The sequence below is a fragment of the Puma concolor genome, chromosome A2 (genome assembly GCF_028749965.1).
Source record: "Puma concolor isolate L17-30 chromosome A2, mPumCon1.1.hap2, whole genome shotgun sequence".
NCBI lineage: Eukaryota > Metazoa > Chordata > Mammalia > Carnivora > Felidae > Puma > Puma concolor.
Window position 1 is genome coordinate 111,101,466 of NC_141668.1, and position 14,553 is coordinate 111,116,018.

The window sequence follows — 14,553 nt, forward strand, 5'->3', positions numbered from 1 at the left end:
AATGAGAAAAATAATTTCTTTAAATGAAAAGAGCCTCAGAAAGGAATGGGTTACCATTAAACACACCAACATATGCATAATGGGAGTTACAGAAAGAGAGAAAAACAGAAAGGAGCAGAGAAAAATGTTAAAATAAATAACAGCTGAATACTTCCCAAATTTGATAGAAAAACATTAGTCTAAAAATCCATGAAGTTCAGTAAATAGCTCAATCCATGAAGCTTAATGTAGAATAGCCATAAGGAGATCCACTCTCAAACACATCTTAGTAAAAATAGTGAAAAACAAATACAGAAGAAAATTTTGGGAGTATCAAGAGAAAAATGATTAATCATTTATAAAGGAACCCCAATAAGATTAACAGAACCAACTGATTGTTCATCAGAAACAACAGAGGCCAGAAGGTAGTGGGATGATACATTCCAAACACTGAAAGAACAAAACTGTCAACCAAGAATCTCATATTCAGCAAAGTTATCTTTCAAAAAATAAAAACAAAAAATAAAGGCATGTCCAGATAAACAAAAACTTTGATAATTTGTTGCTAGCAGACCCACCTTGTGAGCAATACTGAAGGAAGTTCTTCAAGCTGAAAGCAAGTGACTCAGACAGTAATCCATCAGAGACCACCAGGAAAGGTAATTATATAATTATAAAAAACAGCTTAAATGTATATTTTCTTTCTTTTCTTAACCGATTTAAAAAGCAATTGTATAAAAACAATGTGTATATAATTGTATTGTTGGATTTACAACAAATATAAATAAAATATATTTGACAATAATAGCAGAAAAGAGGTAGGTGGGAGCAAAACTGAAAAGGAGTAAGGAAGAGATACCAGAGTAACTGAACAAGAGGAACAAATGAAAAGAACCAGAAATGTAAATAAGGTTAATATAGCAAACTACGTAATTATATATTTGCTCCCCTTTCTCTTTAACTTCTCTCATAGACATAAAATTATATAAAATTATAGCAGCATACTATTGGGTTTGTAATGTATATCAATGTGATGTGTGCACAAAAATATGTGGTATAACAGCACAGATGTAATAGAGCTATTAGGAATAGTATTTGTATATTTTCCTGGAATTAAATTAGCATAAATCTGAAGTATTTTCTGATAAAATCCTAGAGAAACCAACTAGGAAAATAACTAAAATTTCTATTGTGAAAAAAATCATTAAAAGAATTAAAATGTTACACTAGAAAATATTCACTAATGTAAAGAAAGCCATAAAAGAGAAATAGAAACAAAAGACAGGAAACACAGAAAGCAAAAAGTAACATGGCAGACACAAATCCACTATGTCAGTAATCACAGTACATGTGAATGGATTAAACAATCCAGTCAGAAAGGCAAACTGTCACAATGGATCAAAACAAGATCCACATATATGCTGTCCAAGGAGACATCAGATATAAATATGTTGCAAGTAAAGGGATGAAAAAAATACATCATGCAGACAAGAACCACATGAAAGCTAGAGTAGTTATGCTAATATCAGATGAAGCAAACTTTAAGACAAAAACTATTAAGGAAATAAATAGGGACATTTATAATAATGAAAATATTAATAAAAAAAAGTATGAGGTATTGCCAAAGTTCTATTTAAATGCTTTCCTTTAAATGACAAAAAAAAATAAATGAATTAAACTTTCAACTCAAATAGTTACCAAAAAAAAGCACACAGGAGGACAGAGAAGAAAATAAAAATGATAAAAGCAGAAAAAAATGACAGAATAGTAATGGGATGGGTAAGGAAATTCAAGAGCTATTTTGTTTGTTTTTTGAGGGAAGTACAGGAACAAGAACTTTTCACAAATATAATCAATTTTAAAAGAGAAAGAAAAAGTGAAAAGTATAAGGGGATATTATAACAATCAAAGGGAGAATCAAAAAAGGAATTAATTATAAGAAATTATTAATACAACTCTATGCCAATGTATTTTAAGTGTGTGCCAGAAGGATGACATTTCCAATAAACTAGACCACTAACCACAGAAGAAACTAAACAAGTAATTCATGTAATACCTCCCTAAATGCTCTAAGTCTAGAATGTTCTACAGATAAAGTCTCTTAAATATAATAATTCCCAAGATATGTAATTTATTCCAGAGCATGTATATACAACACACAAAAAATGGAAAACATTTGGGGAAACATTTGAAAGCTAGAACCCTTCCAGGTCTGGGTCCCTCCCACGGTGGGAGACAGCCATCCCCCCAACAGGCTAGCCACCCCCACTGGATCACTGGGCCAGCAATCACTCTTCCCTACTAGAGCACATCATGCAGCAAGCCCTGTTCTGACCAAGTGCATCTCTGATTTCCTGGAGCCCTGTCACCTCCAGATGCCCCTGTCCACATCTCTTACCAGACCCAGGGAGGATATTGACCACGCCCTTGGGAATGCCAGCCTTCAAGGTCAACTCTGCAAACTTCAAGGCTGTGAGTGGAGTCACCTGGGGAGGGAGGGAAGAAGACTGGGTCAGGAAGGACCAGGAAGTGGGGCTCGGCCTTCCTTTCCCAGCAGCCAAGGTAGCAAGCAGGGAGGAGCAGTCATGGCAGGAGGACCCTCCAGGGTAAGCCCCATCAAAGTGGGTACTGCCAACACAGCCAGCTTCCCCCAGAGCTTCAGTGGAAAGTGGGGAGTAAGGCCTGCTACCTCCTGTGTCTTCTAGTGCCTTCTCCTGGCAGGCCCCAGCCTTGTGGCCAGGCCTGGCCCCTTCATGAACATTCATACCTTCTTCACTCAAAGAGTGCAGTGTCCCAGGACTGCCTGGAAGCACCTCAGTGCCAGGCAGTGCCCAGAACTCCCTGGTGGGTGCGAGATTCTAATTACCATGTCGTGGCTGGAGGCCATTCCTCTCCCCTGGCCTGCTAGGCTAGCAGTGGTTCCTCTTCTGGCCCAGGTAATTTTCCTTGTAAAGTTTGGGTTGTGTCCCACCTACCACTTGGCCTTAGGCTGAGCCTCCAAATCTGTGGGGTGCTGGAGCTGGGAGGGCACAGGCCTGTTACCGGGTCTTCCAGGGACAATTGCCTGGATCTGTTCACAACAAGCCCCCAGTAATGTGAGAGGTTATGGGTCATCTCAGAAGGTTGTTGTCATGCTCAAACAAGGAAATGTGTGCAAATTTTTAATTTTCATGTAATTTGTTATGGACTAAAATGCTGCCTCAGGGTGAATACTGTAAATGCTAGCTGTCGCTATTGTTGGGTTTTAAATTATAACTTTCTTGGAGCCAAGTTTCCCCAAAGTAGCCAGGAAACCTGGGCACGCTGTCCAGAGCCACATGATGGAGCATCTTGCCTTCAGTTCCTAACACCCCTGGGGGCAGGCAGGGGACAGGCTGTTACTTTCAGTATACAGGTGAAGAAGCTGAGGCTCGTGCAAGGGGTTCCTCATCCCCAGGGGACCCTGCTCAGGCCCTTCCAGCCTGCCTGAGTGACCTTGACCTGTGCAGCTTCTGTGTGAAGGGCTGGTTGGGGGGGGAAGGGTGCAGGTGCACAAATCCCACCACTCCTTTGCTCCCTCCAGGACTTTCAGTCTCTGAAGCCAAATAAGCGACCAAAGCTGTCTCAGAGCATGGGGCCTGGACAAGGGACCAAATAGGGTTTCTGCTCCCCCAAATCCAGAGGGCTGGTATCTGTGGGAAAATAACTCTGCTCACCAAGCAGCTGCAGGTACACACACGGCTAACCTGACTCAGCCACCCCATGGTCGAATGAACAGACTCTGCCTACAGCCCACATTGACCCTTGCTGCCTGCTGCCTCTGCTGCTGTGAGCCAGGCCCACAGAAGGCCAGCCCTCATCAGTAGTTCCTTTCCTCCCTTGAGGAGGAACCAGTCCCAGGTGGTCAAAGGGCCCAACAGGGCACCTGTTTCATCCTCTACAGCCCATAGGCCCCACCTGGAACACACCCAGACCCACCTGGGCAGGCTTGATCACCACTGTGTTCCCAGCAGCCAGGCAGGCAGCCGTCTTCCAGGAGAGCATCATCAGGGGGTAGTTCCAGGGGATGACGATGCCACAGACCCTATGGTACAAAGAAGTGTATCTTCGTCTCTCCACTCAGCCTGGGTGCCAGACTGCACCTGCCAACTGCTTCCTCTCCCCAAGCCTGACACCCGTTCCACTCCAAGCATCTTGATATGGTGCCCAAGGTCCCCCTGAGAGAGCTCACCCCTGGCCTTCCAGCCCCTGATGGGGCAGTATGTCCAGCGTGGCAATAGCCCCTCTTCCTGGCATGGCAAAATGCTAGGGAACATGGTTTCTCATCGGAACTGTCAGACCTGTCTAAGGATAGTCCAGTAGTGCAGGACACCAGGCAGTGCAGGAGTTGACAGAAGGCAGGGCCAGGGAGAAGGCCAGGGACCACCCAGGTGGGCAAAGAGAGTATGGAAGAGAAGTGGGATCACACGAGTGGGACAGGAGGAAGTCAGTGACGGTCCTCTTGGGTGTGAGGCCAGGGTGAAGTTCCATGGAGAGAAGGAAGCAGTCAGCTGAGGAGGCCTAATAAGGCTTGTCTGCTTTGTATTAAGAGATGGTACCCAACATCAGTGTGCCCCTTGGTCCCAGAGAAAGCCTCTGGGTGAGCAGAAACTCCATCAAAGGGAAGCCCCTCATGGTCCTGGGGGGCCTAATGATGACACATGTGGTCCCAGCAGGCATGAGGCCCTGCATTCCCCTGACTCCTGTAAAACCCAGGGCATTGTCTTCATCAGTGTCGACAATTAATGAGCCGGTCCACACAGAACTGCTCAGGCTACCTAACTTGTTTTCTTCATCATATTCATGATCATCATCACCACAGAATGTTTCCCAAAAGAGGACTTAGCTGAACCCAGGAAGGGGAAGAGCGTGTGTGAAGGCTGAGGTCAGGACAATCTGGGGACCAGCACACCATCCTGGGAACAACAGGGTGCACTCAGGGGTTTGGAGAGCCACTCCCCACCCCATGTACACCCAGCAGACCCAACAGGATGAGAAGGTGGAGGGAGCACGGTGAGTTGTCCAGGGAAGAGGGTGAGGTCATCAGGGTTGTTGTGGGGGCTCCAAAGGAGAATGGACGTCAGGAAGTCCCACTGTCATGGCTGAAGTGTACTCCCCAAAACTCGCAGTTGAAATCCTAACTCCAGAACGTCCTTATTTGGAAATTGGGCCATCCCAGATGTAATTAGGTAAGATGAGGTCATACTGAAATAGGGTGTGTACCTAACCCAATAGGACTGATGTCCTTCAAAAAACAGAGCCATGTGAACAGACAGACATGCACAAGGAGGACACCAAGTGAACATGAGGGCAGAGATTGGGGAACACCCAAGACTGCCAGTAAGCCACCAGAAGCTGGGGGAGATGCCTGGAGCAGATTCTCCCTCATACCCTCAGAAGAAACCAACACTCTGACACCTGAATCTGGAACTTCCAGCCCCAGAATGCTGAGGCAACAGATGTGTGCTGCTTGAGTCTCTTAGTTTCAGTACTTTGTTATGGCAGCTCTAGCAGACCCATAAACCCGCCCATATAGGGACAACTTTCCCAGTCCCCCAACTCCCTGGGAGGCTCTGCATTAGTGTCCTCCTCAGTCTGATGGGGACAGACTCCTCGGGAGGCATCTGGAAGAGCAGTGACCATGCAAATTCCTGTGACTGGCAGCCAGGTGGGCCCTGGTCCCCCTGCCCAGCCCTTCTCAGGCCTGTGCCCAAGTAAGGGGCTCCAAGCACATGGGCTATACAGGGCTCTCACTCTACACTCTGACACCTGGGCAGGGGAGTTCCTTGTTGTGGGGGCCTATCCTGGGGCACCGTCTACTTATTGTGTCCTCTGGGGGAAAGGCTGGGTGGGAACCCCTGCCCTCAGTGCCACTTCCCTCCCAGGCTGCCCCCTCTCTGGGGGCTACAGGACAGGGTTTTCCTGCACCCATAGCCCACTGTCCTGACAGGGGTCACCCTCACCAGCAGGCCTGTCCTTCAGGACCTGGTGTGTTCATCTGTACTCATTTCTGTCGATGCAAATGACATCTGAACACATTCTCCTTCTGACACACCCCCACATTCCCAAGGAAGCTGAGTGCCCTTGACTACCATCCACAGGGATGTGAGGTCCCTGCTGGTGGATCCCAGAGGCCCCACGCTTGTAAGGGGCACAGGGTAGGTGGGAATGCCTGTTGGGTGCTGACCACTCTGGGCCTCTGGTGCACATTTGATGATTTAGAGGGCATTCATCAGTGTGATTCCCTCAAACAAGTTTCTCCTGGAGCTGTTCTTCATGGTCCCCATAGCTCTGTCCCATGCCTTCACACAGCCACAAGCCATGCCCTGGTTAGGAGGCTGCAGTGTTTAGCATGGGTTGTGCAGGGTTTTGTTGTCAAGGCCCCAGCACAGCTGCTGTGAGTGCTCTTGGTCTTGTCTCCTTGTGCACCTGTGTCAGTGAGCCACCATAGTTATGCCTGTGATGGGGTACATTTGGGGACTGAATAGGCACTGCCACGTTGCCTTTCACAAAGGTGGATCCTTTGCCCGTCCCCCCCACCCCAAAAGGCAGTGTGAGGAGGCTTCTCTCTCCCTAGGCCTTTGGACCATCTGATGGTGAGGCAAGGCCCCTCACGTCTGGTTTTAACATAATTTCCCCAATTCCTAGTCTTTTCTATGTTGATTGGGCAGGTGTCTGTCTCCTGTTGAGCACTGGTTCCTATCCTTGTCTATTTCTCTATTATTTTTACCCTGCTCCTTGGTTCTGTGTAGTTCTTAATTTTTATGCATATTCATTATTATACTCTTTGCAGATAAAATTTTTCAGGTGTACCCTCTGTTTCCCACTATGACCCTGACTGATACAGGGCTATTGTGGGGATTAAGTAAAATTATACTTATAAGGCCACTGAAACAGTGCTTGGCACAGAGCAGCTACTTTAGACGTGAAAGCTGTTTTATTTGCTAGAATATAAGTCCCCTGAGGACAGGCATTCTCATCAGTTTCGATCATTGTTGTATATCCAGCACCTGAAATGTATGGCATGTAGTAATTAGTGAATAAATAGCATTCGATAGATGTGTAAAAAGGGGATGAGTGCTCACACTACAAATTGCGCGAAAAGTGCCTAACGTGTGGCGAGTCTTCGCCCAACGCTGTGACTCACCCAATAGGCTCCTTCCTGGTCAAGGTCAGGTTGCGGTTTGGTCTGGCTTGGTTGATGGGGATGGTGGAGCCCTGGAACAAACAAGGGGAGTCACTGATAGGGGGCTCCATTGTTTCCTTCCCCCTTCCCCCTGGGCAGCCAGACTGTGCTTGGGGCTCAGAAAGGAACAGGGTCTTGTCTGCATCCTGAAACCCCCATGACTGAGACAGGCAAGAGACACAAACCTTCCAGATTATGTACAACAGGGGTATCTGAGGACTTCAGGTACAGGTGGAGCAGGCAGCCATCAGGGGCAAGGTGCCTCCTGCACTGAGACTGGCAGAATCCTCAGACAAGAAACTGGTCCTGGTACAGGTAAGGCCTCTGGCTTTGACACTGGGGCAGACAAGGGAGGAGGTGGGGGGCCAAGTTGTCTCTAGAGACTGTGCCGGCCCAGGAGGCCCCAGGTGGGGACCAGCTCCAACCAACAGTGATGCAACAGTAGAAGGAGGAGCAGAAGTTGGGCTTGCCATCATACCTGCACCTCTCAGCCCCATGGAGAGGATAGGAGGCGTGGAGCCCATTTCTGGCAGAGACCCCAATGAACCTGTTGGTAATGGATATCTCTGGGGAAGGATTGACCCATCCCTGCCTCTGGTGGGCAAACCACTGGAAATGGCTTCCAAGGTCACATCCTGATCCCTGGGATCCAGGAGATGGTGAGCTACCCCTTCTGCAAAGATGTGGAATGGCACAGTTGACCTGAGGATAGGGAGATGATGCAGATGGCCCCAGCATGACCTCAGGAACCTCCATAAAGGCAGAGTTTTATCCAGTTTAAGAGAGAGGGATGCCAAGCCTGAGAAAGGCAAGGGGGGGTGGGTGGTGGCAAGGGCCAGAGTGAGGCCTGCAGTAGCCTCGGCCAGAAGCTGGCAAGGACCTGGACCTTCGGTCCTGCAACAACAGGAGTTGAGTTCTGCCAACACCTGAACAGGCCTGCAGGCAGGGTCTCCCCAGAGCTCCAGATAAAGCCCAGCCTAGACACTGATCTTGTGAAATCCTAGCATGGAACCCAGCCAAGCCTGCCTGAACTTCCCATCTGCAGAAATGTAAGCTGATGGGTTGTTTTAAACCAATAAACTGGGTCATTTTTTATGCAGTATGTAGGCTAACACACTGCCCTAGAGTTTCCTGCTGAGCCCAGCTTGCCTGTGTGAGCTCTCACTTGGTGGGTAAGAGCCTCAGCCCCACCTGAATTTTGTCACACCAGCCAGCAAAGTAGCGGAAGGTCTGGATGGACATGCCCACGTGGGTCTTCAGGGCCAGTGTGTAGACAGCGCCTGCATCCAGAGCCTCGATGGTGGCCAGCTCTTCTTGGTGCTGTTCCATGAGGTCTGCCAACCTGGGCAAGGGGTGGAGAAGGGGAGGGAGATGGGCTCAGGTCAGGACCAGCCTTGCTTATTCTTTCAAGGCCCTTCTTCAATGAACTAGTGCCTCTGCCCTGCACTCCCAGCTCTGTCACACTCAGATGTGCTGACCTCAGTTTTCTGATCTGTGAGATGGGACAGTAAGGTTTACTTTGCTGGATGGGTATGAGGATGATGCCCTCCTGTCCCTCTCTCCTCTCCTCTCTTTTCCTTTCTTCCTTCATAAAATATGGATGCATTAACTGCTTTATAATAACACACATGATTCTGCAAAAGCAGTCCCTCTGCCTCTGCAGTAAGGAGGTCACCATCCAAAAAGGTCACCCTGTCTCTGGACAACCTTGATGAGGGGAAAGCATGTCCAGCTTCAAGCACCAGCTGATCCAGTGGAGTATGCCCCCAAGGATGGTATCTGTGGGAAGGGGGAGGGGAGATGATGGGAGAGATTCAAGGGAAGGTTCATCTACACAGCTCTCCTTGTTAGCTCTCTGAAATCCAGTTGCCCTGGTGGGTGTGCTGCTATGGGCAGCCTGGGAATTAGGACCGTGCCCCCTTCTCTGATATAAAGGAGCCCCAAAAGCAGAGTGCCCAGGGAAGAGGGTGCCCAGAGGAAGGTGGAGGCCACAGACCCAGAGTGGCTCTCAAACTTGTACATGGGGGAGCTCTGGCCCAGAGATAAGTCTGGGACAAAAGACTGCTGACCAGCTCCTCTCTGCATTCAGCCATGGCATGGCCTAAACACCCCAAGTACACACTCTCCCTGGGAAGCCAACCCTAATTCCTGCCCTCTCTACACTAATAACATATCCCTCCAACGTCCTGATAGCAACCTCTACCTTTCTTCAAACCTTGCATGACTGTTACAGTTATTCACTTAGTTGAGTATTCCAGGACTATTTGCCTCTCCCTGAGGCCTGGGACAGGATTTGGTCTCCTGCTCCCTACTGGACCTCCTACACCCACTGGGCACACAGTCAGTATGTAGCATAAGGCTTGTGAGTGAAACTGTGGGCTGAACAGACATGAGCAATTTAGTGGCATAGCCACATGGTTACTTCAGACACAGTGACACACCCAGGTACTTCTCTAGTTAAGAACAGCAAAGGTGTAAATAACTTTTTGAGAAGGATTATAGACCAAATAATGAAACACCATGTTGTGGCATTTCAAAGACTAGGGTTCTATCAACTAGAAGAAGAGATGTGTCACAGGTATAAATCTATATTATAAATAAGCCAGGGGCACCTGGGTGGCTCAGTTGGTTAAGCATCCAACTTTGGTTCAGGTCATGATCTCGAGGTTTGCAAGTTCAAGCCCCACGTTGGGCTCTGTGCTGACAGTTCAGAGCCTGGAGCCTGCTTCAGATTCTGTCTCCCTCTCTCTCTGCACCTCCCTTGCTTGTCTCTTTCTCTCTCTCAAAAATAAACATTAAAAAACTTAAAAAAAATAAATAAGCCAAAGGTGGTCTCTGTGTATTGGCCCCTAGGTTCTTCACTGCAGGGTGAGACCTGTCAGCTTAAAAGCTTGCTGGATACATATTTAGGTATCCAATTATTTTAAACATAGCCCAAACAAGCAGACTTTTAGCTATTTAAAGTCTTGCTTTACGTCCCCTGGGAATCCCACTTGACAGCTATTATTGGAGAGATGGACTATGCACTTACAGCTATTGCCTCCCCAGCCCTCTGACCCAAAGATCCCTGCTCTGCTGCTGAGCAACATTGCCAGGACATGGGAGCCTGCATCAGAGCGGCCCCCCTCTGATCCCCCAACCTCCAAGAGTTGCTTTGCACTCTTCCCATTCTGAGTAGAGACCCCCCACTATAGTCTCTGGAGGGTCTCCCACTATGGGAGTGATGCCTCCTGAAGCTTGTATTGTGTTTCTACTTCTCATAGTCCTCTCTTTTCCCTTGATCAGCCCCAAGCCCCTCCAATTCTACCAGACAAGGTCACCTGCATGTGATGTGGCCATGTCATAAAACCCTAAAGTAACTATCACCTGAGCATGCCATTTGGAAAGCTCAGCGAGAACTGAGTGGGATTGTTCACTGTCAACTTTGCTGAGCTGTACCTCTGCCTCCAGCATCCTGTCCCCAGAAAGTACCAGGGGCGGGGAAGGCAGTGAAGCAACCAAAGTCACCCCAGAGGTCCTCAGGACAGCCATGAGGAAAGGCAAGTGTGGGGTGCCACAAGGCTCAGCCTCACTCCCAGCAGCCTGGTCCACCACCAGATTCTTGTTTGTGGACCTAAGGAAGTGTCCGAACAAAAGGTGACAGCTTCCTACAGACTCTGCCACCAGCTCTTGGTGGTCCCTCTCTGGCAGCTGGGGACACTGGCTCTCTAGGTTCCTGAGAGGCTCTATCTTGTCCCTCAGTGGTTCTTGGGGCCCGTCTAGTGACTTTCTTTAACTCTCTTTTCTAGATCTTTCTTCCCAGCTTCTCCCACAATTGCATAATGTCTGAACCCTATAATGTATTCTGCATTCCATAATATGTATCCATGGTGGTCTATTTTCCTCATTGAACCAGGGGCTGCTGAGCCAGCAATGGGTGAACCTCCACCACGGGGACTGGGAGGTTGCATGAGGCAGGACCAGGTTCCTAGGAGTTCTCAGGTCTGGGCTTGAGATGTCTGTCAAAGCAGTCCAGGTCTCTACTTAGAGCTGTTCAGGCACCCAACCCTTCGCTATCATGTTGCTGGTGGTGTTATTATGACACATGCCACTAGATGGCAGCAGAACTGCTCAAGGGAAACACTCTTGGGTCAGCAAACATCTACCTCTGGAGTCTGCTTCAGGGCCAGAAGGCTCCTCTCTCAGCATCACCAGCCTGGGCTTGCATGTTTCAGTTTTGCCTAATCTGGGGTCACTAGGTCACTAGGCAATGGCTTCCTAAAATTGATAGGCTCTTCAAGGGGTCTTGAAACTAACTTGAGTTAGAGCAGGCTGGGTGCACCCTTGCCTGCCCCAACCCTTACCATCTCTATTCCATTTGGAAACTAGACAGGCCCCTCTCTCTGGTTTCCTGTGCTGGAGGCTGTCCTGGTGTTTCTGGCCTCTGAATAGGAAAGAAAATGACATTCTGACCGCAAGGCCAAGATGGGGCCTCTCTCCCACCAGATGACAAGTACATTTGGACCACATCATGACCAGACTCTATGCCTGACAGCTTCCCCAGGACCCAGAGCATAAAAGTCAGGTTCCTGAAACTGGCTTGTTCACTAGGCTTTTCGACACTGCTTAGTTCATCTGTGCAGCACCCTCCCTTCTGTAACCATCACCCCACTTCTTTGGAGGGGCAACTGCTCTTCCCCCATTGGGACCACCTATTTCTAGGGGAGTAGTATCTCTCTTCCAGGCCACACTCCCACCCCATGGTCATAAGTGGGTAAACTCTACATCCTTCCCTAATACTTCTGATGAAGCTAAGGGGAGAGAGCCCCTTCTTCCCTGGTTTTAGAAAAAAAAGGAAAATGTGAGATTCCAGCAGTCAGGGAGATCTGAGCAAGGACCAGCAGGAAGAACAGACCCCATCCTTCCCTTGCTGGCTTCTGCATAAAGTAGCTGTGATCCCTCCTCTGGTCCAGTCCACTCAGAGAAGTGTTGTACATGTCTGAGACTGCCCAGGACCATCTGTTAACTTTGCCAGTTTGCCACTCCCATCTTATCAGCACTTTCACTTTTGTGCCTCCTTATCTTCAATCACACTGTTCCCTCCACTGAGGACATTTTTCCCTTAAGGCTACTTGTGTCTGGTGAAATTCTTCCTGCATCTCAAGTCACTTCCTCTGAGAAGCTTTTCTGAGTCTCAGGCCTTGGTCACACAACCTGTTTGGGACCCCAACTTCCTCCTGGCAATACCCAAGCATGCAGTTCCAACCCAAACATAAGGTGAAGTAGCTGACAGGAGTTTGTGGGGTTCTCACCTGTACAGGAGCCGGCCTCGATCCCGTGCACTGATCTTCCCCCACAATCCATTCTCAAAGGCATCCTTAGCGGCAGCCACTGCCTTGTCAACATCGCTAACCTGGGCCAGGGACACCTGGCAGATGACCTATGGTGGAGCAGAGCCATGAAGCCCTCCCTGGACTCCGCGTACACAGATGCCCCATGCCACCGCTCCCCTGGCTACCTGGGAGGGTTCAGTGGGGACAGTAGGCAAACAGGAGGGCCATGGAAGGGTGTGCACAATGAGGAAAGCTAGGGACCTTCAAAGAGGTTTGCTTGTGTTTCTACATACCAAGACCCTTCTTTTCATTTGCCCACTGAGCCCAAATAGAGTAACAGACTCAGGCTGCAGCTATGAGGCTGAGGATCAGCTTAGCATTGTCAAACCAAGAGCAGAAGCCCATTAATTTGGTAAGTTCTAGGCAGAAAGTCTATTTCTTAAGTGAAATAGTCTAGATGTTGAAGGTGACAGGACCATTCCTGTCCCCCATCCTTGCTCTGTGTCCTGACAGTGCCCACTTGCACTATAGTGCAGGTTCCCACACCTCCTGACACCTGGGCATGGCCAAAGGAAAGCCAGGAGGAGAGAGAAGTGGGAGGTGCAAGGCCAGCACCCTTCTTGTTACCAAAGGCATGGTACACCCTCCCTGCCCAAGGGCCCAGCACCCAGGCAACCCTGTCCAGACAGCTTCCTTTCTGGGATTCCCCAAATAGGCCTCAAGGTGGTAACAGCTCATGTTTCTGCCCGAGGGTACTGTATCCCCTTGTTTGTGTCCCCACAGCCAGTCCACCCCTTTGTCAATTATTTTCTTTAAACTCCCTTCCAGTGACCCAGTTAAGTGTGCTATGTGCTTTCCACAGGCCCTGAGGGATGCCATAGGTAGGGCAGAATGGAAAACCGAGTATACACCTGTAGGAGTAAGTGTTGTTTCAGGTAGGTGTGTATGTGAGAATACAATATGCACATACTGGGTCATGACATAAAAGGGTCACAGTCAAGAAAGTCTGACAAACATGAGATTCAAGGAAGAATTCCCAACAGTGGGGTGTACACATATTCAAGAGGGTAAGGCCCATGCTGAGGTTGTTGTTGATGCGTGGAGGGGGAGGGAATGGCTTCATTTCTTCCATGGGGGATTTTAGCTCTGGTCCATCTCTGAAGCAGGCTCCAGACCTTTGGAATCCTCCTGCCTTCCTGGTCTAGCTCCCCTCTGGGCCATTCCTGTAGGGAGGGCTGGAAACTGACTACAACCATTCTGTGTGCGAATAGAGGCCCCCTAAGCAGGGGTCCCCAGACACCAGGTGAGGGAGTAGATGAGAGAGAAGAAAAGGCCAAGGAGGGGGCAGGTGGAAGGAGAGCAGAAGGGGGTGCTAAACCTGCACTCACACTTCCGTCTGTTGGGTTGATGGTCTCATAGGTCTTGGCACCCTCAGCATCCACAAACAGTCCCCCAATGAAGAGTTGGTGGGGCATTCGGAGGGTGAGCTTGTTCACCGCCTTTTCCACCTGGGAAAGGAAGTTTTACAGGGATTCACTGCAGTGTGGATCCTTCACAATGTGCGTCAGTGGCAGATACGGACCCACAGAAGGACATAGGAAACACTCAGAGATGGATAGATAACCATTCATGCACACACATGCGTGTGCACTCATGCACACTTGTGCACACTCATGCACACACACACAGATAGCCAAGGGGCCAGGGCTCAAGGCCCCTTGGCCTTCTCAGGTCTCTAGCCAAATCCAGTTCTGCTGCCTTCCTTGGCTCAGGGAGCTATTATGTGGGCAGTGGTGGCAGCTGAACAATAAGAAGTGATGAAGAGCACAGAATCTGAGGTCAGGCTGCTTGGCCTGCAACCCCTGTCCTGCCATTTACCTGCTGTGTGATCTCAGGCTGGTTGCTAGGCCTCTGCAAGTAGGAAGTGCCAGTTGGCAGACAGACACTTATGAGTCACCAGACATGACACCAACCCCATCGCTCACTTCCCTGTAGACCTGAAATTCCATCCCAAATGGCATCCTCTGGGACACCATTCTTCTCCTGAAATCTGTTCAT

General features: G+C 48.9%; 1 protein-coding gene across 5 annotated transcripts in view; it reads right to left on the minus strand.

Moving 5' to 3' along the window:
- The window catches only part of ALDH1L1 (aldehyde dehydrogenase 1 family member L1), a 116,431-nt gene that overhangs the window by 25,716 nt on the left and 76,162 nt on the right, over positions 1 to 14,553 (minus strand). For all 5 annotated transcript variants that reach the window (XM_086697251.1, XM_086697254.1, XM_086697253.1 and 2 more), the window contains exons 11-16: positions 13,884 to 14,003; positions 12,475 to 12,602; positions 8,375 to 8,525; positions 7,145 to 7,215; positions 3,937 to 4,042; positions 2,378 to 2,465 (exon numbers count right to left, since the gene is read on the minus strand). In XM_086697251.1, coding sequence (XP_086553377.1) covers positions 2,378 to 2,465; positions 3,937 to 4,042; positions 7,145 to 7,215; positions 8,375 to 8,525; positions 12,475 to 12,602; positions 13,884 to 14,003 — 664 coding nt within the window. The remainder of the gene's footprint in view (positions 1 to 2,377; positions 2,466 to 3,936; positions 4,043 to 7,144; positions 7,216 to 8,374; positions 8,526 to 12,474; positions 12,603 to 13,883; positions 14,004 to 14,553) is intronic.